At 45.3% G+C, this 26,052-nt stretch overlaps 1 protein-coding gene across 3 annotated transcripts in view; it reads right to left on the minus strand.

Annotated features, from left to right (window-relative positions):
- ADCY8 (adenylate cyclase 8) overlaps nt 1-26,052 on the minus strand; it is a 218,688-nt gene that overhangs the window by 25,049 nt on the left and 167,587 nt on the right. For 2 of the 3 annotated variants that reach the window (XM_029923740.1, XM_029923738.1), the window contains 4 exons: nt 23,459-23,660; nt 21,356-21,445; nt 12,060-12,232; nt 2,869-2,947 (listed from right to left, as the gene is read on the minus strand). In XM_029923740.1, the coding sequence (XP_029779600.1) occupies nt 2,869-2,947; nt 12,060-12,232; nt 21,356-21,445; nt 23,459-23,660 (544 nt within the window). The remainder of the gene's footprint in view (nt 1-2,868; nt 2,948-12,059; nt 12,233-21,355; nt 21,446-23,458; nt 23,661-26,052) is intronic. The other variant, XM_029923739.1, reaches the window with a different exon arrangement.

A 26,052-nucleotide genomic window follows, 5' to 3' on the forward strand; every position in this document is an offset into this window, starting at 1 on the left:
TATCGGGTTTATGTCCTCGGGTGACTTGGGACCAGGGAGGGTAGTAATGCTTTACCTGCTTGTCTCAGGCTTGTTTTCAAAGTACAATATTCACAGCTGACAATTTTTGAAAGCTTATTCTTTGTGCAGACCACTGGGGTAAGTATATTATAATTATATTCTCATATAATAGTATAACAACCCTAAGGACTAGAAAATGTTATTATCAGACCCATATTTTATAGGTGAGAAAATTGAAGCTCGGAGAGTTGAGTAAATTGCTGAAGGTCACATATCCGCCAAGTGGTAGAGTTGGGGTTTGAATTCTCTCCCACTTCAAAGCCTGCATACCTGTAGCTGCTACCATAATGGGAGGTGATTACGTCATTTCAGAGCCTTCTGAAAGTTGAAAATAAGAGGGGGAGGGGGTGGCCCCTGCGTCGCTCAGTCCATTAAGAATCTGACTTCGGCTCTGATCATGATCTCACAGTTTGTGAGTTTGAGTTCCACATGGGGCTCTGCATGGACAGCCTGGAGCCTGCTTCGGATCCTCTGTCTCCCTCTCTCTCTGCCTCTACCCAGCTGTGCTGTCTCTTTCGCTCTCTCTCTCCTTCTCAAAAACAAACATTAAAAATATTTAAAAAATAAGAGGGAAAGATATCAGAGGTCACTTAAGCACTCAGACCCTTACTAGGCACGAATATACTCCTGCCTTATGTGTAATCTTAACACGGTCATGTTGTCTGTTTCCCAGGACAAATGGAGAACAGAATAAGTTGAATCAGAATGTTAAAAGGGTATTGGAGAAGGAGCACTGCCAGGGCACAAAATAATTCCCTGAGGTGGCAGATGAGAAAGGAACATCCTTCTTGATTTGGAATGAGGACCCTCACTTAGAACTTGTTCTGTCTTAATTAACTCTTGGGGCTGTTTGTTTGTGCATTTCAAAACTGGGAGATGGAGCATGGGTATGTTTTTCTGTCAGATCCTCTTGACTGATTCTGTCTTCACAGCCCTCGAATGGGTTGCCATTTGCACATCATACTAAGGAGTTCTCTGTAACTTCGAGAAGCCATCAAGACATGGAAGATATGACCCCAGCTCTGACAGCCAGCCAAAAACCCCTCCCTACAAGAATTCTGGAAATGGCTAGATATTGACATTTGCCTTATTGTTTTGCCATAAATACTGACAAAAATTTAAAACCAAATCAAAGTCGTACTGCAAGATTGAATGCCCTGGGCTGTTGTGTTGGTATGTTAACTTCTTTCTGTCTTTCTCCAGTCTAGAGAAGTGGAAGAGGGGGGCGGGGCTTGGAGAATGATCTGGGCTTGAATTCTAGTTCTCCCACCAACTAACTGAGTAATGTGACTTTCTTCACCAGTAATAATGGCCTCCGGGTTGCTGGGAGGATTGCACGAGATAACCAAGGCACACACTAGGAGCTTGATATAGACCACCTCTTCCCTCCTTGTCTTTCCTCACCAAGGCATCACATTCCTCCTTTTCTCCCTTGAGGACTATTTCCCCCCCCCCTTATTATACATAACTTTATATGTATTTCTAGGTTCTCAGGGTTTGGGGCTGTTTCAGGGTTTCTCGGGGTTTATTGCCTCCCTGTTTCCATGGTGACTTCTCAGCACCGTGTTTCTATTTCTGCTCCAGCTGAGAGTCTTCGTGTTTTGTTTTTCTCCTTTCCCGGTTACTTTTTGTGAAGGGCAAAGAAAGACAGGGATCTAGGGCAGGGCAGTGAAGCTGGCAGAACCAGGCTCTACCCGGGAGGGAAAAGATCGCCCCCGCCCCCCGCCATTTCTCCACATGGAGAAACCCTGCTGGCCACGACAGGCAAACCCCATGGTGAACCTGGTATCAGAATCCATTCTTGCGGCTCCAATGCTTGAAGTCCTCAGACAGCCTGCTCCACACATAGCATGTGTCTCATTGCATTATTTAGGGTCTTCTCTCCTCCAGGAAACTGGAACCTTTGGGGCCAGGGATGGGCTCGTGTACAGAGCCAGCCACAGTGCCCACCCCAGATCCTGGCAGGGTAGAGGCTCATCGGGAAGTGGCATCAGTAAGGTAGGCACTTTATCCGATTCAGACAAAGAAGTGACAAAATGCTATACTTTTGTAAGGCTCTGTACCAACACAGCCCATGACAATCTCCACTGATTCTTCAAGATGGCCCTATTCAGGTGTTGCTATCCTATTTTATTTCAAATGTTTATTTATTTTTTGTGGGGGAGGGGCAGGCTGAAATGGGGACAGAGGATCTGAAGCAGGCTCTGAGCTGACAGCAAGAAAGCCTGATGCTAGGCTTGAACTCACAAACTGTGATATCATGACCTGAGCCGAAGTCAGACACCACCAAAAGAGCCCCCCAGGTGCCCATTATCCTATTTCAGACATGAAGAAGACATCTAGGCCCAGGGAGATGAGCCACTTGCCTAAGGCCACCAACTAGAGCATCAGAGGCGGGATTAGAGCCCTGCCCTAGTGGACACTCACACCTGCGTGTTTACCTAGCACAGCACACAACTTCTCCAGTAACGATTTAATCCAGGCCATGAAATTAGGAGGCATCCTGGTTTGCCTCAGGCAGATATGAAAGGTTTCTGTTTGTTCGTTTGTTTTTAATAGCCATGATCTCTTTGAAAGAGAGTTTCGTAAAAGGCATTAAAACCCCCTGGGTTGCCCAATCATCATCTTCAGCTTGTTTTGTTTATTAGGTAGGCTTTATTAGGAATTGATTCATTAAGAATCACAACTTCCTGCAGGCAGTGGAAGGTCATTTGCTGCAAGGAAGGGCTCAGAGGCTTTCCAGGGCGGTTTCACGGCAGTGGGAAACGCCAAGTAATGGAGGGGAGTCGGCACAAGTGTTGGGGTTACCTGCTGTCCATGGTAGAACACGGCGAGGAGGAACATGGCCATCAGCAGCAGTGATGCCTCCTTGGTCCCCAGGAAATCTCTGTGGGAAGAAGAAAGGCAAGCGGTAACATGGTTACAACCACAGAGGGGCTCCAAGGAGACTCCTTAGGAAACCGGGGTTCAGGGAGGAGAAGTGTAAACAGAAAGAAGCAAATACTTCCTGAGCACTCACTAGCTGATAGAGGCTGTGGTCCGAGGGTTTCCCCATAGACTATGTCAGAAATCAGTGGATTCCCAAGAGTATGAGGTCACTTAGGTCACACCAGGTGAATGAATCTAGAATCCATGTACTCACATTGATTAAAATATTTTCCTTTTGCAGAACACGTCCAAGACTTCAAAGAGCTTTGAAACTTTCTCTTCACAGAAACCCATGTAAAGACAAGGATCCCTTCCTTTTCCTTTAGTTGTTATTCTATTTAAGAGAGGGACGTGGTGCTGATGATGTGCTTGTCTCTGTTCTAGGTGCTTTCACTTAGATTCTTTGGATTTTTTTTAGCATTTACAAAAATTTATTGTTGAGAGATAGAAACAGTGCAAGCAGAGGAGGGTCAGAGAAGGAGGGAGACACAGAATCCGAAGACAGGCTCCAGGCTCTGAGCTAGCTGTCAGCACAGAGCCTGACGTGGGGCTCGAATCCATGAACCGTGAGATCATGACCTGAGCTGAAGCCAGATGCTTAACCAACTGAGCCACCCAGGCACCCCTAGATTCTTTAGATTTTTAAGTTAGTTCTATGAGTTGTACACTATTCTAATTCTTCTATCTATTTTTAACATTCTTATGTTGATTCTGTGAGTCAGGCACTGTTACAATCCCTATTTCACTTCTTCTGTCTTTTAATAAAAGCTTTGTTCCTGATGCATCATCTTCTCCTGGAATGACACCCCCTTCCCCACCCCACCCCCAAATGCACCATTCATCATCCTTATTGGGGCACGAGCTATGGTGTCACTCATCTGGCCTGTCCCAGGCTCTCCAGAAGACGGAGCTGGAATGCAGCTGAAGCTGGTCAGTGGCAAGTGTGTGTTTAAACACTGATGTAACTTTGAGTCATCCAGAGCAGTCAGAAGTTCCAAGGAGTCCCTTGGTTGATTCCAGAAGCTTTCTCTCTTTCATTTCAGCCCAGTACAAAGCCATTTCCAGAACAAACTAGGCCAGGAGGCAAAGGGTTTGGAGGGAGCAATATCAGGCTTTGAAAGTGGACACCTGTGGCTTGTGAAAATAAACAGTCCCCTTGACAGCCTTTCACTGGCTAATAAAGAAAACTCCAAATAAAAATGTTTTAGACAAATTGTTTTTAGGAGCCTTGGGACTTGCCTTCCATCACCTCTTGGTTCTTCCGACAGTTTTCTCCATCTCAGGTGATGTCCTCCTCATCTACTCACCCAGGTGCTTGAGCCAAATAGAAAAGCAAGCATAGGAGTCAGCCCTGACCACCCCAATATCCAAGTCATGTGTGCTCTTCTGCCCAGTATGTCCCCAGTCCATCCACTCTCTCCGTCTCTACCTCCAACACCTGAGTACCGACACCGTGACTTCCAATAGCCCCCTGGCATTGCCCCCCACCATCTATTTCCTACACGGTTGCCGAAATATTTTGTCGCACCAAACCCAGATGATGTCACTCCCTTGTTTTATTGTCTCCTAATCACAAGCACACGTATACTCAGGAGTAACTTAACTCTGATGAGGCTTAAGGACACAGCGGCCATCAAAGAGGAGATGCAGTGTTTAGACAGAGGGATAGAGTGAACACTGCTATGGCTACATCTGGGCAGTCTCCATCCTTCCCTTTTCTATCCTCACTGGAGGTGAGTATAAGTAGCCGTGGGTTCAAGAAATGGGGACAAGAGCCCAGCAGCCATGACCAGCTTCTCATCTAGCTTTATATAAAAGACCCTCCCAGTTGATACAGGGCAGGCCCAGGCCAGTTCTGCATATAGAACAAGAACTCAGGAAAGAAACTCTTCTTTCTCTTGGGGGTGGCGGGGGTTGTGCATACGGGGTCCCAGGGGACCAAGATGTCAATGGGCTGGAACAAGATCCAGATTTGTGAATTCCTAGTTCCATCTGCTTTTCCTTGGAGATAAGATGCTAATAATAGATGATACTCATTATTGCGTCTCTTTTCTATAGCCCCAGTGAAGCACATAATTATTGAGCACTACTGTGTACCAGGCACATGCCAGGATACAGAAGATGAAGAAGGCACATTGTTTTTTGCCCTCAAGGCAGTCCAGCAAAGGAAAGAAGCAAAAAAATAAGTTCATAACACAATATACTCCATTGTCAAAATACAGCCTTGTTGCCATGGGAATTCAGGGGAAGAGAGAGGAACCCAGGTTGGATGGTCTGGGAATTCAAGAGCTGAGTCTTACAGGACGGTACGACTTGAGGAGTAAAAGACAGAACGAGATGTCTAGGTATGGGGCATAGATCTTGCTCAGCTAGCTGGTGTAAAAGCTGCAGGCTCTTGCTCTTGTTCCTGGTGATGGTGCTTTAAACAAATCCCTCCTTCACGAGGCTTAGTCTGAATGGAAGACATCCTGTGTTTAACTCCTCCTGAGTGTGCCCCAACCTTGGTCTGACTAACACATCCGACATCCTTTTCTTTGTGAGGTGGAAGCCTTTTGTAAGGCCTGCAATTTATCACTTACAACCTACTTTTGAGAGAAAACACAAATGCCTCTTAAAAGCAGTGGTTGACCAAAATGGATGACTAGATCGAATTCAGAAGAAAAGAGAAAATGATTATGAATGGTTTCTTAGTCTTTAAGATGTATTTCAGATTGAGGAATTACGGTCTGAGTAAAGACTGCAAAGTGTGCAGAGAAAGTCAGCCCAGCCAAGGAGCATCCAAAAAGAACTGTCATTTAAATTTAGAAGTAGGGGCGCCTAGGTGGCTTAGTCAGCTAAGCATATGATTTTGGCTCCCTCAGGTCATGATCTCATGTTTCGGGGGTTCAAACCCCCTGTTGGGCTCTGTGCTCATAGCTCAGAGCCTGGAGCCTGCATTGACTTCTATGTCTCCTTGTCTCTCTGCCCCTCCCCCTCTTGTGCACGCTCTCTCTCTCTCTCTCTCTCTCTCTCTCTTACTTTAAAAAATGAATATACATTAAAAAACAAAAATAAACTTAGAAGGAATTTTTTGTAGCTTTTGTGACTCTTTGAAGAACTTTCAGTGGATCCAAGTGACCAACATTTGTATGAAATTATAATACTTTGCTTGATAGTGGGTGGCAGAGAAACCAAGGATGTTTGAACTAATTTCTTTACACTAATAAAATCACAGTATTAATACTACCATCTCCCTATGGTAATAGAATGGGGCATTATTACATGAAAACACATGTGGAATAATGTAATTCTCCAGGGCTAGGGCAGTCCTTAGAGATCATCTTATCTGATGTCTCATAAAAATTAGTATTTAATTTGAGTGTTACTTATTACAGAAGCATTTGTACTAATTGTAGTAAATTTGGAAGCTAATGCAAATTACAAATGAGAAAATAAAGATTGTCCTTCGCCATACCACCCAAAGAAAACAATGGTTAATATCTTGGAGCCAATTAAATGTTACTTTATGCAAAAATTGTTTGTAAATTTAGGATTGTATGGTTCGTTCTCTTTTTGTAACCTACTTCGCCACTTGGTGTATATTCTGAAACTAATTCCATATAATTACATACTTTACAATGTGAGTTGGGAGGATCCATTCTATTGCATATTATGTGTGTAATAGATAACATAACATCGCTCACATGGCTTTTATTTTATAGATTTAAGATTGAGATCCAGGGAGAAGGTATGTGTCCAAGCTCACACAGGTGATTTCTATCAGAGTCAAGATGTGCACTCACATCTTAAGCACCAAGTTCGGAGCTTTAGCCATTGTGTACATGAGACTAAAATTTTGGTTGAATTATTAGTTCCCATTTCCCCTTTGAAAACTCAAAATAAACTATCAGTTTGAACAGATGCTTTATTCTGTCCCCAGACTAATGACTGCATTAGCTAAGTGCTGATTTTATGCCATACCTGTATACCACTTTATATACGTGTTGCTTGCCCTTTGTCATATTAACAAGTAAGTACTATTTAAATTTTTTTTATGTTTACTTATGAGAGAGAGAGAGAACGAGATGAGGAGGGGCAGAGAGAGGGAGACACAGAATCTGAAGCAGGATCCAGGCACTGAGCTGTCAGCACAGAGCCTGATGTGAGGCTTGACCTCATGAGCTGTGAGATCATGACCTGAGTGGAAGTCAGACACTTAACCAACTGAGCCATCCAGGAGCCCCAACAAGTAAGTACTATTATCCTTATTCCAGTAAAGAAAAACCGAGGTGCAGAAGTTTCATGCTTGCCTCTAGTTCACTGATCTGGGGCGTGGGGAAGCCTGGCCATCAATCTACATCTTAGTGATGCTTTCTCAGGAGCCACGGTGCCCTCCCCTATGCACTTTCTTTAATTTCTTTCCCCTAAGCTCCTTGAAGATAGAAATTACATCCTATTCATCTGTGAATCTGCAGGGCCTAGAAGAGGTGGGACACAGAAGTCCTTACTGGATGGGGAATGCTTGCTTTATGGGGAGTGGTGAGCAAACATCACAGGGGTCGTGGAGAGAAGACACCATAAGACGTGTCTTATGGTGACTCAGGGGTGTAACATGGTTCCAAAGGAGCTAATGTTTCTTTCAGTCACTCATATATTTAATGTTTCACTCAACAAATATTTAATTGGACACCTGCTGCCAGATACTTTGCTAAGTGCCAAAATATAAGCATGAGAATGGTCCTTGCCCTCAAATGTTCTACTCTAAGGGAAGAGGAGGACATGGCAATTAATAATCACAACATGGAGGGAGAGGTGCAATGAGAGAAGATTAGGCACACAGATTAAAAGTTAAGAATGCTCAGGGGGGCCATCATTGCCCTTGAGCTGGACCTTGAGAGAGATGGGTTGGAAATAATGAGATGGATACATCTGGCAGAGCAATGGGCAGAATCTCACTGGGTGGGTAAACAGCCTGGTTTCCCATCGCAAGAACACAGGATGGGTAGGTTGTGGCCTCTGCAGCTACAAAAGGAAAAGACTAGAGGAGTCATAGGAGCCAGACCAAGATGGTGTGTGGAGACCTTGAGAAACAAGGACTTTTAGCTTTTTAGAGGCAATAAGGAGCCCCTTAAGGGTTTTAAGAAGGATAATGCATTCAGCAGATGGCTCTGATGGCTTTCAGAGAGGGATGGATTGAGAGCTGAGGTTGGAAGATCAGTTAGGCGACAGCAGCAATGAGAGTAAGGATCTTTCTAGAACAGTAGCACTTACAGCATGGAGGGGGCACATGAGATAATAATTGTGAGTATTAATCAAGTTCTTCTTCTATGCCAGGCCTTGTGCTTTGTTTCCATGATCACATCTGATCTTTCTGATACTTCTACAATGTAGGAGTGCTTATTGCCCCCACATTACAGATGAGAAAATCCAGGCTTAGAGAGATCATCACATCTCATGAATTCCCTTGAAATCACACAGTTGGTTGATGGCAGAGCTGGGGTTTGAACCTAAGTCCTTTAATTTCTAAACTTGTACTCACACGTGTTATGATAGGGTGCTTCTCTGCAAGGGAGGCTGAGGAAGATGAGTCTCCAGGGATTGATAAGATATTGGGGGAGAGGACACCTCTCCAGTTTTGGGCTCCAGCATGAACAGGCCATGGCCGCCAACAGGATAGACCGTGGCATTGACTGACCTGCTGAGTTCTGTTGCAGCAGAGAGAGGAGCTCTTCTGCTCCTTACTAGTTTAGTTCCATTGAGAGTAAAGTGTGTTTCAATACAAGACTAGCCAACAACTGACCTTGGATCAGAAAAAGAAGCTGAAAAACACTTGGACGTTGGCAGCAGTGAGCCCGGGATTACATTTAGGTGCACAACCCAACTTAACAATTTCACTACAAGCTTTTCCTGAAGACCTCAGATCATGGTCGCCTGGGTCGCTCAGTTGAATAAGTATCCAACTCTTGGTTTGGGCTCAGGTCATGATCTCGTGGATTGTGGGTTTGAGCCCCATGTGGGGTTCTGTGCTGACAGTGAGGAGCCTGCTTGGGATTCTCTCTCTCTCCTCCTCTCTGACCCCCTTTCTCCCTTTCCCCTGCTCACACTCCCTTTATTTATAAATAAACACTAAAAAAAAAAGGCCTCAGAACAGAATTCAGAACTAAACCTCTCTCTTGTGAATGAAGGGGGGGGGTGAGGTATGCACAACTATTGATTAGCTACTATGAGCCAGGCACACCAGGGCCTCATGTGGCCCCAAGATAGAGGACGGTGAGCCCACTTCCCTGATGGGCAAACTGAGGTCGAGAGATGGGAAGTCACTTTCTAATGCAAAAGACTCTGGATTTAAAGCCAAAGCCTTGGCTGATCCCATTCAAGCTGAGCTCTCCTGGGATGCCTAGGCAGCTCAGTCAGTTAAATGCCCAACCTCAGCTCAGGTCATGATCTCATGGTTCATGGGTTCAAGCCCCACATTGGGCTCTGCGCTGACAGCTCAGAGCCTGGAGCCTGCTTTGGATTCTGTGTCTCCCTATTCCTCTGCCCATCTCCCTATTCACACTGTGTCTCTCCCTCAAAATAAAATAAAGACAAAAACATTAAAAGCTGTGCTCCCCTTTGAATGACTAAATTGCAGCTGGTTTAATTTTATTTTGACCACAAACACAGCTCATTGTGTTCCCACATCTCTTCGCCCTCTGTTTGGCCATGTTGCCACTAACCATTTTACCTAATTTGAAACTATTCTGACGTTCTTTGAACCCTGGGCATCTGGTGAGAGACTCTTCAGCTTGACTTAAAAGAAGTGTACACAGCATTGACAAAGGTGGATGTTGGAGCCAGGAAGACCCGGATTTGAATCCAGGTCTGTTCCTTCCTGGCCACATTCATCAGGGTTATTGTTTAACATCTCTGAGCCCGCGTTCTTCGATGGTTGCTGTGGGGCTCAACTAGGGTATCATACATACAGCGTCTGATGCACGTGCACAGCGGTCACAAGTTAGCATCTAGAATTCATAAAGAACCTCTGCAAATCCAATAAGAGAAAGGCAAACACCCTAACCGATAAACCAGCCAAAGGATAGGCCCTGACAATTCACCTAAAAGAAAATCCAAATGCTTAATAAGCAAACATACAAAATGCACTCACTCACTCATGATCAAGGAACTAATGAAGATAATGAGACACCCATAAATGCAACAAGAATTTTAAAAGTCTAACAATGGTGTGGGTGGTGGTCATAGCAACAGGAGCCATTGCTTGTGAGAGGGGTGCTCTTTAAGCATGCTAGAGAGCAAATTGGGCAATTTGGAAATGTGGCTAAGCTACAATCCAGCGAGTTTATTTTCATATAGAAGTTCCAGGAGACGTCTTCGATAATGGTCACTGAAGCATTTTTTAAGTAGGGAAAACTGCTAATAGCCTTAAAGCTTATTAATAGGTCAAGGGAGAAGTCTATTCTGGTATGTTCATACTATAAAATGGGAGCATATTACAGCTCCAGATTGCGAAAGCTGTCTACGGAATTACATCTGCAGACATCGACCCACATGTATCTAAAAAATACAACACTGCAAGATGAAAAAATAATTTCAGAAGCAATTTACAATACAGACATAACTAAATATATATTTAAAAACACAGGGAGTACCTGGGTGGCTCAGTTGGTTAAGCATCTGATTACTGATATTGGCTCAGGTCATGATCAGAGGGCTGTGAGATTGAGCCCCATGTTGGGCTCTGCACAGAGCATGGAGCCTGCTTGGCATTCTCTCTCTCCCTTTCTCTGCCCCTCCCCAACCTCAAAACAAATGAAATCAAATAAAACAACACCAACAATAAACACAGATGGGAAGGGTACACATTAAGTGCATTAGAAATTGATGCTTACAAGAAAGAGAAGAGGGATAATTGATAATGCCGGGGAAGAGAATTTCAGCAAAACATCTGAACTACTTTATCCTTTCAAAAGTGCAAAAGTAACCATGACTCATTATTAACGTTTTGCAGGAGTTGGTTCATAGATATTCATCTGACTCGTATCATGCACATTTTCTGAGGCTTTTGGGCCATCTCGGCCTCATCTTTTTCTCATTTGGTTGACCCCTTCTTGGGGTCTCAGTTAGCCCTGTGCTTCCCACACCTGGGGACACTTGTCTCTGCCACTTCTGGCTCAGATAAAGCTCCACATTGGAGGTGCAGAGTCTGTATGAGGGGTCACGGGCTCTCACCAGGAAGTTCATCCAGAGAATGGGCTGTGACTCATGAGAGACAGGAAAGGGCTAGAGCCAGTGGAGGCGTTCCTCTCCCTTTCTCCGCCCCATGCTGCCTTTCCCCAGCTCACTGCCCATCCAGAGACATTTCAGGTGAGTGTCTCTCCTCCATGTCTTCACAGCCCACGTGACCACATAACACCGCGTTGGCTTGCATTTGCTTCCTGGTTTCTTGCCCCTCATTTTCACTGCCCTGGGGTTACATCAGTCCTTCAGCCTTGTCTCAGGCTCTGTTCTAAGAAATCTATGCTGAGACATTTTTTTTAAATGTTTGTTTATTTTTGAGAGAGATGGAGACACAAAATTTGAAGACAGGTTCCAGGCTCCAGGCTGTCAGCACAGAGCCTGAAGCAGGGCTCGAAATTACGAGCTGTGAATTCATGACCTGAGCCAAAGTCAGGTGCTCAACCGACTGAGCCCCCTGGGTGCCCCTCTTTTTTAGTACTCTCTTGTATTTCAAAAATCATACAGTGCAAGGAGCATAGTAAGTATTTGATGCACAGTGTTTGCTAATTATTAATACAGCCACAGCCAAATTATAGTCAGACCCTGTATACTTCTTGGAGCTGTTAAACTGGAAGGAGTCACAAATTATTAGGTTTGGAGGAGACCAGAGCTACTATTTAGTTGCTATTCAGTCCAAACTTTAAAGCGGATTTTCAGGATTAAAACTGGGGATGTTGCTTAGACTTGTAGGCTGGCGAGTGCCTGAGCTGAGAAACAGAAGTCCACATCCAACAGTCCCAGGTTTTGGTCTCTCCATCTCAATCATTATCCCAGTGGCTCCACTTCCCACCAGCATGCACACGGCGGGCACTTACTCTCCACTGTGGTTTAGGTTGTCATAGCGCAGGAAGAGGCCCGCGTAGACCGTCTCGGTCAGCAGGGCGTAGATGGCAATCATAATCAGCAGCACAGCCAGCTTCAGGACAGAGTTCAGGCGGAGGAAAACCGCGCAGGTCACCATGGCCAACACCCCAGTGAAGACGAAGTACTGGGAAGAGAGAGAGGAGAGGCGGTCAGACTTGACGGGAATGCGGAAGGGTCGCTCTCCTAGGCACTGGGGCCGGGGAGCGGGTGGTCTCCTGATACAAATGGCTGCTGAGCCCCTCCAATTGGAGACCTCAGGTTGTCCTACAAGTCAACAATCCTCCAAGAGAACGCATTGTTTCCTTACTACCTCCAAACCCTCTGTTCCCGGGTGTTTGGGGGACCATTACGCCAGCCCTAAGCCAGAACCCTGGGTCTCTCCTGCCTTTCTCTTCCCCACATTCCATAGCCAGGCCAGCCCAAGTCTGCAGGCTCCACTTCCTTCACAGAGCTCACATCCATGCTCTCTCCCCTTCTGAGCTCTTTCTTTTCTGGTTCTGGAACAGTCTCTGGCAGCTTTGTCTCCTTGCAGCCCTCAACCCCCCACTGAACACACATGGTCTTTCTCTCTCTGGAGTTTCTAAAACACAGACCTCATCATGCCACTCTTCAGCCTGAAGGCCTCCCAGGGCTCACCACTCCCTCAAATGGTGTTTTCCTTTCTGAGTGGGAAGCTCACAAGTTCATGACAGATCAGATCCCTCTTCACTTTCCAAACCCAACACAATGCTTCAGCCTCACCGTCTCCTCACGTCTCCCACGGCTGTTTCTGGACTCTCTTGGGCCCCTGTGCTTTGCATCCCATGCCCTCTTGCTCAAAGTTTGTCCATGTGACTTAGTCTCACTTCTCTGACAAGTGCGAGCTCGAGTGTCCTTTCTTCTGAGAAGCCTTGGTGAACATCTCCAGGTGGCTTGAACTGCCTCGTTCCTCCACAGCACCCTCTACCCCCCACATCCAGGATAAGATCTATCTCTTTGTATTGGAAGTAGCTGTTCAAAGGGCCAGTCTGGGACCACTCAAGCTGGAATACTGGAGTGGCCCCCACTGGTCAGCCAGTCTGCCCAGCCACATTTCAGCCTTCAGGAGGGCACTGCCCAGCCCATTTCCCTTACAGAAGCATCTCACTGTATCATTCTGGATGGCAGGTTGATATTCTGATGATCCAGTAGGAGAAAAGAATAAAACCCGTATTATCAAGGCCCACTTGGTAGTAGTACTTTTACCTTTACATGCTTTCTCCCTTGAAATTTTCAAAATAACTGGCCATGATGGGAATCATAATTCCCATTTCACAGGTGAAGAGATGGAAGCTCAAAGAGCTCACGTAAGTTGTTCGAATTCTCACAACTGAAAACCACCACCAGGACACCTGCAAGCAATCTGTGTGGGTCCATATGACTCCAGTGGGCATACGGAGCATGACTAATTCCTCAAATCCATTCCAGCCCTGTTCTGCATGACTCTATGTAGCAACTGGTGGTCTCCTTTATTCTCTCTCCTATTATAGAAAGAGAAAATTCTCTATGGGCAGAGGAGACCAGTAAGCATTTCTCAAATCTCCAAACAACCATGGAAGACAGGTTTATTGAGATCCTAAGCCAAACTGACTCATGAATGTTTACTTTCACCAGTGATATGAAGTGATAGCACCATGATGAGACCCACTGAGGACAAAGGTCCTATGCATGGGGGCTGACTCAGCAATGACTTAGTCAGTGTTCCTAAAGACCCCCCCCTGTCTGGGGCACCCTTCACTTTTGTCTTTCTTTCTTGGTAAATCCAATTCTGTCCTTATCTCAAATGGATGATGTGCTTTCTTCCCCTAAGATCTTCCCTTGGCAAGATTTTCAGGTAACTCATCTTGATGTCTCCATGCCATCATTTTAACAAATAGAGAGGGAAGATGCATAGCCCCGAGTTGTCCTGAATCATCATTACCTGCATCATGATGAAGAGTTGTGCACGTTTTATCAGAGCAAATTATGACTCATGTATTAAATCAAAGCTGTCAAAATGATTGCGCCCTTGAGCGAAACCTGATGAGGGCACAACAGTTAAGTTTAAAAAGCATAATGAGGATGGAGTGGCTATTGTGATCAGGGCGTGGTGCTGGGCGTTGGGGATTCCAAGGTGAGTGAGACATGGCCTGGACCACACCCTGTGGTCTAAGATGTGAAGCAGGCATGGAGACGCCAATAACAACATGCTGTGGAAAGTGCTCTCCCAGCAACATGATCAAATCTGATGGAGCACAGAGGCAGAAGGAAGACATCTTGGAGAAAAATTTGTGGGGCGGGTGGATCTGAACTGGATCTGAAGGATTCACATGACAGAAAATGGAAAAGGAAGACCATTCTATGAAAATAGGATGACATGAACTCAAGAGTACAAAAGACCAATCTATAGAACTCCGGGGGTATATTAAAAAATCACCTAATAAATCATAAGGAGAGCTAGTAACATAGGCAGGTAGATACATTTCAAATTAATCGCCCTCCTACTTTCTCTGCCAAGACGTCTGAAATCATTGTAGTTAAATACAATCTCACTTTTGCCCAATGAACGAATTGATCTTTCTCTTTTTCTGGTCTCAACCAACCGGGTTAGTGCTCTCTCTCCAGCTCTACAACCTCCCTCCATTCCACTGAAAGGACCCACCCTACTGCCTGCCTTGCACAGTTTAGGGAACTTTTTGTCTTACAGCATAAAGCTGAACCTCATGGTGATGCTGTAAACCACAAGACATCAAAGGAATGAGGCCCCTGGATAAATAACATCAGGAGCTTCTCCTCTGTCTTTTTTTGTAGCTTGGATGAATACTGGCAGTGAGACCAAGAAATAGAGAGGAACAAGAAGCTACTGAAGTAGTAGGGCTTCATGAAAATCTCTCTTTCAGCTGGATCTGGACCCATACATTGCATGTTGACTATCATGTGGGAGATCAAATGATAGTCTCTGTGTTCTGTAAGTCACCCCAGGAACTCAGAAGCCCCACACCTCTAGAATGTTCCCTGCAGGGGTCTCAGCTATAGAGGGTTCACAGGTGTGGCAGGGCAGAGACAGGTGGCAAAGCCATGATGCAGAAACTCTCGTACATACTGCTGAGAAGTCTGCCCTATATTTCGAAATTTGCAAGGAACCACGGTTGGGTTTCAGGTTTGCGATGGATTCAGTAGATCTAGGAATAAACTGTGATGTGGGCAAGTACAGGATGGATTGTAATTAATGGAGAAAAGCTGAAGGCTTAAGGACAAGTTTGGGGACCTATCCAATAGACAAGACAAGAGCTATATCTAGTTTTACACGAAGGGGAGGAGAGAGAGGAGTCAGAAAGGCCACTAAGCATTCGAGTAGGGATTAGTCTATTAACTAAGAGAAAAAAACTATGGAACAAGGATGGGGAAAGCATATGCATTTGGTTTTAGGCTCAAGCTTTAGGCATCGAGGGTGATTCAGTAAGGACAGCTCGTGGCAATTGCAAGTGTGAGGCTGGGGTTCGAAAGACGGAAAAGGGTTGGAGACATGCAGCTGACATTGTTGAGCTGACCCCACAGCTGTGGAGACTGCCCAGGCAGAACATGAAAAGGAAAGGCAGAAGATACAGAGGCTAAAGTGTAGAGACTCCCATATTTGAAGGGCTGTGGGAGAGGAGAAATAAGAACATTGATTAGGGATGCTTGGGGGTGTGAGAGAAATTCTAGAAATTTCTTTGAAGCAACTACATACTCAGTCAATACTTTAACCTCCTGGGTTAAAATCCTTCCTGGGAAGACATGCCTATGTTAATGATGTCTATAAATAAAGACTATCCCAGGAAAGCTAAGAAGCAAACCCTAATCCCGGAGTATGTGCAGTAGCAATTTCTTATGGAAAGGCATCCCTAGAAAATGTTTTTGAAAATACAGGATGATGCTGATCTTGGCGGCACTTATTGATCGATTTACTGTGGTCACATGGAAGACTATGTGTCTGTTTTGGGCCTGCTTTGATGGCTGAGCTCAGATTTTTGTAAATTACCATCCCAATTTATTTTTCAGAAACAAGAATGCAGTATCTCTGATTTGATTCTAAACTGCGATATCTAGCCAGATCATGCATCTCAGTGACTTTCAGTAATAAAACACGTTCCCAAAGGACAGCAATTTGACATCGCTTAACATACATTTAGGAAATGAGTGCGGTCAGCTAAGAACAACATGCAGAGAGGAACATGGTGGCATTGTTGGAATAAGTATGTGCCTTCCAAGGCCACTCCCTGGGCATGGACAGCAACGCAGGATCTAGAAGGATCTGGCTCTCTGAGAACGATGCAACGCAAGGTGGTCACCATCTCGTACAATGGGTGAGGCCAGAAGAACAGTATTATGAAAGGGAAACAGACTATCCCAAGATGGTCTGTTCAAATTTTTAGTCACACATCGGACACATAATCATGTAGATGATCTCATGTTTGGAGCACAAAAACCTTGTGCATTTAAAAAATGTGTTCCAGCCCCGTCTTCCTTGCATGCCATGTAGGCAGGCACTATTTTCCCTGAGGTACCAAAGACTTCAAGAAAGAAAGGAACTAACATTTAATGAATGTTTGGGGCTCCTGGGCGGCTCAGTCCATTAAGCTTCTGACTCTTCATTTTTATAAATTTTTTTATGACTCTTCTTTTTTATAATTTAAAAAAATGTTTTATTTATTTTTGATACAGAGAGAGACAGAGCATGAGAAAGGGAGGGGCAGAGAGAGAAGGAGACACAGAACCAGAAGCAGGCTCCAGGCTCTGAGCTAGCTGTCAGCACAGAGCCTGACGTGGGGCTCGAACCCACGAACATGAGATCTAACCTGAGCCGAAGTTGGAGGCTTAACCAACTGAGCCACCCAGGCGCCCCTAAGCATCTGACTCTTGATCTCAGCTCCAGTCATGATCTCACTGTTCATGAGATCGAGTATTTTCTGTACGTGATCTCTATTCGTCACCCAAACAATCTTATGGGATAGTATCATTAATAATCCCATGACATAGGTGAGAAAACAAAGGCTCAGAGAAATTAAGTGACTCATCCAAGGCCACATGGCAAGTCAATGGCCAAAGAGTCCTTGCTCATTTGAGGTCAGCACGTAGCCTCTGCCACTCTCACCTGTTCTATTTTCCATGTTCTGTTAATGTCCTTGAAGACCTCAAATTTAAGCTTTGGCTAACTGGGGCTTGTTGGTTTCTGGCTTTTTGGCACTTTTTTGGGAAAGGCAATTCCAAAAATTGATTATCATTTGGGGAAAAAAAACCCCAAATCAATCTTCTTTATGTGTTTAGGCATAACATGAAATTGGCTAAGTGCGGAAACAAAATGAGCTTGTAGAACATCCCCTTGTGTAACCTAAAAAATGTTCTGAAATGATAGTGAAGCCATCTCACACTCATTCTTCATTCGACTGTTCTGGTGGGCCATCAAAAGCATGGGAAAACCTGATTGTATCCTGAAGAGCAGCTGGGGAATTTTAGACCACACTGAATACAGTTCCCTCCAAGACCATGTGGGGTTCAGACTCCTACCTGAGGGGTTGACCAGAGGAATGAAGGCACTAGTTTTTATAGCCACTTTTGGTGTCAAAAAACATCTGCTTATTTGCTTGTTCACGAATTCCCTTTTTTAATTGTTTCTCTTCCTCTTTTTTTGGCTCCTTCTGGCTTTTATTTCCCTCTTCTCCTCCCTTTTCAATATACCCCCTTTTCTTCTCTCATCTTCTTCATCATGACACCTGATATTTAATGAACAGAACACAGATAATTCCACCCCTAGGCGAGACTGGCTCTTAGGACCCTTTAAAATGTTAGCAAGCTCTCATTGCTTTTGCAAATATAGTCAACTCTTTACTCAAATGTGCCAGAGCAGACAATAAAGGGGGTCAACTCTAAAATGCAGGTCCTCCCTTGGAACCTGCCAAGAACCCCAGGCAGGTTAGTGTGTGGGATCTGCATTCATTTTACAGACCTGTGCTTCTTCCCTCCCCCAGGCCACTTCTCAAATCATAGCTGGAATGCAGCTTTCTTCACTGTCATTTATTGCATCTTCATTCATTTTTAAGAACCGGCAAGCTCTAGTTCGTCTTGAACAGTATACCTAATACCATATATTAGAACAGCCCCTTGTTTTTATGTCACATCATCCAGTTCATAACACGCTTTCGGACTGAATGTGTTTCTCAGGGGGTGAGGTAGAGAGGGCAGGTGAAGAAACCAAAGCTCAGGGAGACGAAGTGATTTGCCTGGGGACACACACATGGGTGAATGATGGGTGGGGTGTGTGCCGATTAAGTCCGTTACAAAGTCTAGAGGTCTCATTCCTTTTTGGTAGACAAATCGTTAGGTAGAGAAGCACAGGCATGTATATCAAGATGGCAACCGGTTGGTCAAATTGGGTTGGTGATGGTAGTTGGTGGGGGAAAGAGTCCAGCTCCCCATCTTTTTGGCTAGTGGGTATCCTGCATCTGAGGGGATGTCCGGAGTTAGCAAACTTTGCCTGCAAAGGGCCAGATAGGATATATTTTGGCTTAGTTGACCACACCGTCTCTGTTGCAACTACTCAACTCTGCCAACTGTATAAGTAGCCATGGGTGATGGGTAATAAATGGGGGTGGCGAAGCCCCAGCCAAACTTCACTTATGAAACAGGTGGCAGGTCATATTTGGCTGGAGGCCACCGTCTGCTGACTCCTGAACAAGATCATTCTTTGGTTGTGGGAGGAAAGTATTGAAATGCTTCTTTATTTTATAGCATTAAAAAAAACATTTTTATTTTTTGAATATGGTCCTTAATGTACCCAATACATTAGCACAGTGATAAAGGAATATAACTTCTAGGTAAACATATGTTGGTGTTGTGGGCTTAAACCTTTTCCACAGGAAGTAATAAATATATCATGGCTGATATTTAATGAGCAGATACTCTGTGCCAGGTGTTCCTCTAGACACCTGATGTGAATTAATTCACTTGATTTCACAACCACCCTTGAGGAAGGTCCCACTTTCAACCTCATTTTATAGATAAGGAAATTGAAGCACAGAGATGATGCTACATGAGCCAAAAGCCATTTTCTGAGGACTGGCAACCCCATGTGTGCTGTGGTCCTGAGTGTGGAAGCTTGGGTTCCAGGCCAAGGGTATAGACTATTGTAGGGGGATGCAGAAGCCCACATTAATAGTTCTTGAGCACGATCCTCATGTCAGATGACATGTGGGGAGCCCAGCATCTGCAAACTCACTTAGGGAGGCTCCATGAGAACATGATATTCCCACAAAAGCCATGTGAGGAAGGTATTATTTTTCCCACTCTACAGACAAAGAAACTGAGGTTCTGTGAGAATAAGAACTGATTCAAGATCCCACTGGTAGTGAGTGCAGGAGTTCAGTGGGGAGTGAAGTCCAGCACTGCTTAGCTCTACACGTCTGACCATTGACCAACTTATTGCCTCTTGGGACACTCCTCCTGCCCTCCAAACTGAGACATTCTCAGGGAGCTGATGTCCCACAGAATCCACAAGATCTGTGCTCACTCCTTACTTGGTGGGAAGGTCTCCCAATGAGAGCTAGCCCCATCCTGCCCTGGATCTCCTTAAGCAATGCCTAGTTCCTTCTTTGGGACTGAGCCTGCATTCTGAAGCATGAGGTCAAGGACAAGCCAGATATGGTTTGCCCTGCAGTTCCAAGTCTTGATAACTGAATTAAAAAGAGAAGGACAGAAAGAAAGAAGGAAGGAGAAAAGGGAGGAAGGATGGAGGGCAGGCAGGAGTGGTACTGAGTGGCACTGAGCAAGTTACTCTCCAGGACCTTGTTGCATTATCTATGAAGTGGAGATGACAGCCTGTGCCCACTTCAGCTTGAGGATTTAATGATACATTTAATGATGCATATCAAATAGATGGTCTCTGCCTTGTGCGGGGCGTGAGGCTTTCTCTCCCTTTCAGAGCATTCCTCACCCCAATTTCCCACACCTAGCTGAGACAGAGCCTTTCCTCCACCTAGATATTGGCAAGGTCTTAGAGAACAAGGGTCTACCTGGGTCCTCAGGGTGTGAAGTTGGCTGACGTCTTCTGGGACATCCAAGCTGTCCTCTCTCCTGACCCAGAACTTCTGTCCCCAGATGTCTGGGCCATGGCTAACATAACCTAAGATTGTCCTTTGACCAATGCTGCAGGCTTGATCCCCAAGGTCCAGAGCCAGACCAGTGGCTCTCTGGCCAAGGGAAGGTCAGATTCACATAATCATGGTGGGTATCAATTGGGACACCTCCTGACCCCATGTACTTTGCTTTTAGTTGTGGTTTTCTGTGTTTGTGATTTATTAACTTCCTTCCTTCTGTCTCTTCCTCCCCTCCTTCCCTTCCTTCCTTCATTCCACTTCCTTCCTTTTCCTCTCCTTCCCCCTCCCTTCCTTCTTTCCTCCTTTTCCCCTCCTACCCTCCCTCCCTGTCTTCTGTCTCTTCCTCCCCTCCCCTTCCTTCTTTTTCTCCTCCTTCCTCCTTTCCCCCTTCCCTTCCCTCCCCTCTCCCTTCTTTCTCCTTCCTCCCCCTTCTCTTCCTTCTTTCCTCCTTTCCCCTTTCCTTCACTCCTCTGTCCCTCCCTCCCTCCTTCCTTTTCTCTTCCTTCCTTCTTCCTTTCCCCCTCTCCCTTCCCTCCTCCCTCCCTCTCTTCCTTCCCCTTCCTCCCTTTTCTCTGCCTTCCTTCCTCCTTTCCCCCCTCCTTTCCCTCCTCCCTCCTTCCCTTCTTCCTCCCTCCCTCATTTTCTTCCTTCCTCCCTCCCTTTCTCCCTCCCTTCCTTCCTACCTTCCCTCCTTCCTTCCTCGTTTCCATCCTTTCCCTCCTTCTTCAGTGCAGCAAACACCATCTGAACCATAACTCTGCAGTCAGCCCTACACCAAAAGCAACAGCACATTTTGCTCTAGAATTTTGAAATGAGCAGGAAAATGAGTGGGGGAGGGGGAGAAAGAAGGGAAAAGGAAAATGGATAGAGATAAAGGTGAAGAAGGAAGAAAGGAGAAGGAGGAAGAAGAAGGGCAAATAGGGAAAGGCTAGAAGTGGGAGCAGGGAAGGGGCAGGAGAGAGCAGGAAAGGCAGAAGAGGGGAAGGAGGAGGAGGCAGAAAAAGGAAACAGCTGTCTGGAGCGCTTTCAAAGACCCTTGAGCCAGTCCTGTTTGTGGGGTGCTGGTGGAAGAGATCCCTAGGCCCAGGTCTAGCCAAGGGAAGCTCGAGAATAAATACCTCTGGGTAGGAGCAGATATCTGTAAACACAGCTGAGGAATTGAAAGTCAGGTTCTTCAAGGGTATCGACTTGTCAAAATCACACCACAGCTGCGGATTAAAAAAAAAGAACAACAACAACAAAACAAAACAAAACAAAAAAACAACACAGGAACAACAAGGTCAGTGCGAGTGCTGGGAACCAAGGAGTGCGTGCCGGCACTGCATCATTCCAGATCGGAGGTGCCAGCCGGGACCCCCTCTTTCATTTCAGAGCAAGCGCTGGCTCCAAAAAAGCATTTGCGAGCCAGTTGGGAAGGAGGGTTGGGACAGCTCTGCCCACCCCATCATGCAGGGCCACTGAAGTGTGTTTGTGGAGATGTGAAGAGAGCCAGATGGTAGGAGGAAAGGCATGAGGTGTGCTTGAAGCCTGTCCCCTCATCAAAAGCTAGGAGTGTACTAGGGATCTGAGTGGCACGTTTTCCGGGAAGGCTCTTGGCATGAGGTGATGGGCGTTCCCTAGCCAGAAACTGCTGCCGAGTCTGTGGTGCTCAGAAAAGAATAGCTCCCATTGGCCGAATGCCTCCTCTGTGCCAGACACTTTGGACAAAAATGCCTCACAAGCACCGTGTGATAGAGCTAGGATTTTTATCCCCAGTTTACGATCGAAAAACACGAAACTCTGAGAAGTAAAGTAACTTGTCCAGGATCCCCGAGCTAGTAAGTGGTAGAGCTGAGATTTGATCGCAGGTCGGTCTATCTGACTCCAAAGCCTCTGAACTTCCTATTGAATCACTGTAGCACCGGGGTTCGAGACATAACCCTGACCTAAGTCACTGCATTTATTTCCAAATCCTGCACCCCAGAACTCCCTAATGCATCAAGACTCAAGATCCTGACTACACCTCCACAAGCCACGATCCATGGTCTTAAGCACTTCCATTTTTAACTGCAATAATCTATAAACTTTCCATTAGAGGATGACTCAGTTAGATGATGATTTTTCTTTTTCTTTATCCCATAGAATCCTTTGCTTCAAGGCCAACCACAGAACTTGAGAGTCGATATAGACTCTAACTAATTATTGGGACCTACTGGGCAATGAATTTCAGGCAGTACAAGCATCCAACTCATAGGCTGACAATTTGGGCATCCACAGGGCATCCCTGAACACATGGAGACCTTCCCTGAGGCCCAAGGGGCACAATGATGGGTTCAGTCATAAGATGATGGCCCAGCTAGCCCGTCTCCACCTGCCAAGTTCATAACCTAGAATCTGATAAATCACTCCTAAAGTCTAGATTCACTAAGTCATGGACAACACAGACTGTTGATACACAGAAAATGCTATCACTATCATGTTACCATTCTAGAGAGAAAATGAAATCATTAAAACATGGATCACCAAATTAAAGACAATGATAAATAAGGCAGCAGAAGAGTTGTCTTAAGTTCAATATGTCACATCCAATATGAACTCTGAGAAAATCACAGGCAAGGTCTCAAACTTCCTGAAATGTAGTTTCCTTATCCATTACATGGGAATGGTAATACCTACCTGTAGCACATAGTAGGTGCTCAAGAAATGACTTCTATTTTATTTCCATCCCCCCACTCCCAGAGAGAGAATTTAGCATTTGAGAATGAGCGTGAGTCATGGAGTCAGACAGACCTTATTTGCAAGTTATTTCGTGTCTCTGAGCCTCAGTTTCCTCAGCCATAAAGTGGGGATAATGAGACTTACCTCAGGTGAGGATTAAATAAGAAAAACACATACAGCTTCTCCTTCAGTGCATGGCACATAGCAGGTAGGGGCTTAATGAAAGGTAACTCTTGTTTATGACTCTAACTGAGGGCCACTAACAATATAGAAACTTAAGGGTTTTTGAGCTCCCTTGGAGCAAATAAGCTCCCCCACTGGGAAGGAGACAATTGGCCACCAGTAAAATGCACAGTTCTTACAGTAGCCCCATCTCTGTTCTCTGTCCCTGAGCTTGGGACTGGATCAGGCACATGACTGTAAGTGGTACCAAGGAAAGCAATGCAAAAGCTGCAGGCTCCATTAACTCTTCATTCCTGACTGCACACTAGAAGACAGAGGGCTGGTGGGTTTGGAATGCTTACGATATTCAAGATGGCGCCCAGGAAGTTAATCAGGATGGATGCAAAGATGATGACGTTCCGGGCTAAGTAGGTCTCATTAATCCAACAGCAAGTTTTCCGCAGGATGAGAGGCAAACACTTATAATCTTCTGCTGTAGTGATGAGGACCAGAGCCGAGTGCAGCATAATCAGAATGGAAAACTGGATGGCCATTGGCATCACCCTGCAGGGAAACCCAGAACGTTGGGTCACTTGGCATCAATTGTCTGATCCCCACTTGCTGGATAAACTGGCAATCACTTCCATGAGTGCTCTTTCCCGCCCCTGGCACCTAGTAATTCTCTAAAAGCTGTTTTTTTAAGAAAAGCACCATGAGCAGGAGACATTTTTATTACATCCACCACTAGAATATTTTCTCTAGTGAGAAACTTCGGAAAGACCATCAGATATTGATTTATTGTTTGATTTATTGTTTCTGCCAATTCTTTTTTGCTTCTTTTATCATTCATCTTTCTCACTATGCAACTGTTGCCAAGGCAACATGCTCCTGGATTTTATCTCAATGCCCTGGCTGTGGGAGGGACCCACATGCCCTTTCCCCTTCAAGGTGGGATTTATGAAACACTTTCCCTCTTGGTCTACACCAATGCCAAGAACTGAAACTTGGCACCTGTTTCAAGTTGCTCAGTTTGTAGTGATTACCAAGGTCTGCACAGAATACACTATGTGCTGGTTGGTACCTGGGTAAGGGCACAAGTATAGGCAAGGAGAACTCATCCTTGCCCAAGGTTCAACTTCACTCCCAAGTATCCATCTCGAACTTTAAGGTCTCACTAAAGCTCTGCTCCATTGTAGCCTCTGTCTATTGGACACCTCTGTGGGTGTCAGGCTGTTCCTAGCAACTTTGGTTATTTCAACCCCCTTCCCCCATCTATGGAGGTATCTTTGACTGCTTCTTCTCTTTACTAACCAACCTCTCAGCAGGCATGTTGCTTCTCCTTGGGAATTCATCCCTTATTCTCTGTTTTCTGTCCAGCCATTTGTGCCCTACACTGGCATCTCTAATTTCTCTACCCTTCTTCCAGCCAGCAAACTGTTACACATATAAGGGTTCTTTGATAGAAGTGGCTCCTTCCTCTATAGTGAGTTCATCCATGTGGTTTCAGCATCTTCTGCTGGTTGGTGCTCAATAAACATATGTTTAGTGAATGGAGTTGGACCTACCTTCTAGCAATGCCTTACTATCCTCCTTCCTGGATTTTCTCACTTATTATTAATAACATTAATCTCGGTAATGTACTGAGCTTTATGAGCTAGAACAATGCTAAGCACTTTATAGAATAGCTTATTTCCATTCCTGGATCTCTTTTTCAGATGAAAATTTAAGGCTCAGAGAAAAGCAACTTCCCAGGGGTCACCAAGTTTAGTGTTGGAGCTACGATTTAAAGCCTACTGCATATTCTAATCACTTAGGTGGGTTATTGGTTTCCCATGCTTGTGGTCATATTTTTTTGCATCTATGGTTTCATCTACCTATTCATTCAACAAGCTTCTTCCCAGGCACAGTGGTAGGCATCATGGGGTACCAGGACCCAAGACACATCTTCCTCATCCTCTAGGAGATCATCATCTGAAGGGGAATACGAACATACAAATGATGAACTATTGGGGAATATGCTACGATCTCTAAAGGATTTTGAGCAACCATCATTTAGAAAATAGGAAACTCAATCACAGAGGGTATCACAAAAGAGGTGAGATTGGGGTCAGGCCTTGAGAGGATTTGGGGGAGGGAAAGCAGAGAGCATGAGAAGAGCATCAGGAGAAGAAGAGTGACCAGTGTGTTGAGAGCGTCCACTAACCCGGGTGGTGAGGCTGTTGGGCTCGAGGGTAAGGGGTCTTATAAACGCTGTGTAGAAAGCTCCATGTGTTTAATCAGGAAGTACATGATCAGATCTGTGTATCTGAAGGACAACCATGGTGGGAGGTGGGGGATGGAGTAAAGGGGAGAGAAACTGTTTAACCGAGGTTTAAATGGTTGAGACCTGCGTTACCAAGAGAGGAACATAAGGTAACCGCACTGATAACTGGGAGATTCAAGGAGAGATATGGAAGTCATCTTAGTGTTTTATATGTGTGTGCAGGGCATGTGTGGAAGAGGGGCGTCATCAAGGATAGCACTCATGCTTTTACCATCCTAAACTGGTAAGTGCAGGAGGAGAAGCTGGTCGGTAGAGGATAGGGATAATCAACTTGATTTGGGGCCAGCTGAATTTTTGGTGCTTCCAGATCATCCGGTTAGAGATATCTAGAAATTCAGGCAGTCAGAATAGGTGGTTGTGGAACTCTGGGTCTGGGGTGAAAAGGTGGAGGCTGAAGATCTGAGAAGTAAGGGGACCACAGATGAAGTCACAGGGGAAGTTGGAGGGCTGGAAGAAGAGAAGGCAGCAAAGGGAATGTAGGAAAGGTCATCCAATGAGCAGAAGAGGAGCGTGTGCCATCACGAGAGCCAGGAGAGGAGACATCTGCAAGGTGGGGGAGTAACCCAGCCCAGCAAGCCTCTGCGCTTGTGGAAGCATCACCAAGGCCAGAAAGTCACTCTCCCCATGGCCCCA

Source organism: Suricata suricatta, chromosome 15, assembly GCF_006229205.1.
Source record: "Suricata suricatta isolate VVHF042 chromosome 15, meerkat_22Aug2017_6uvM2_HiC, whole genome shotgun sequence".
Lineage (NCBI taxonomy): Eukaryota > Metazoa > Chordata > Mammalia > Carnivora > Herpestidae > Suricata > Suricata suricatta.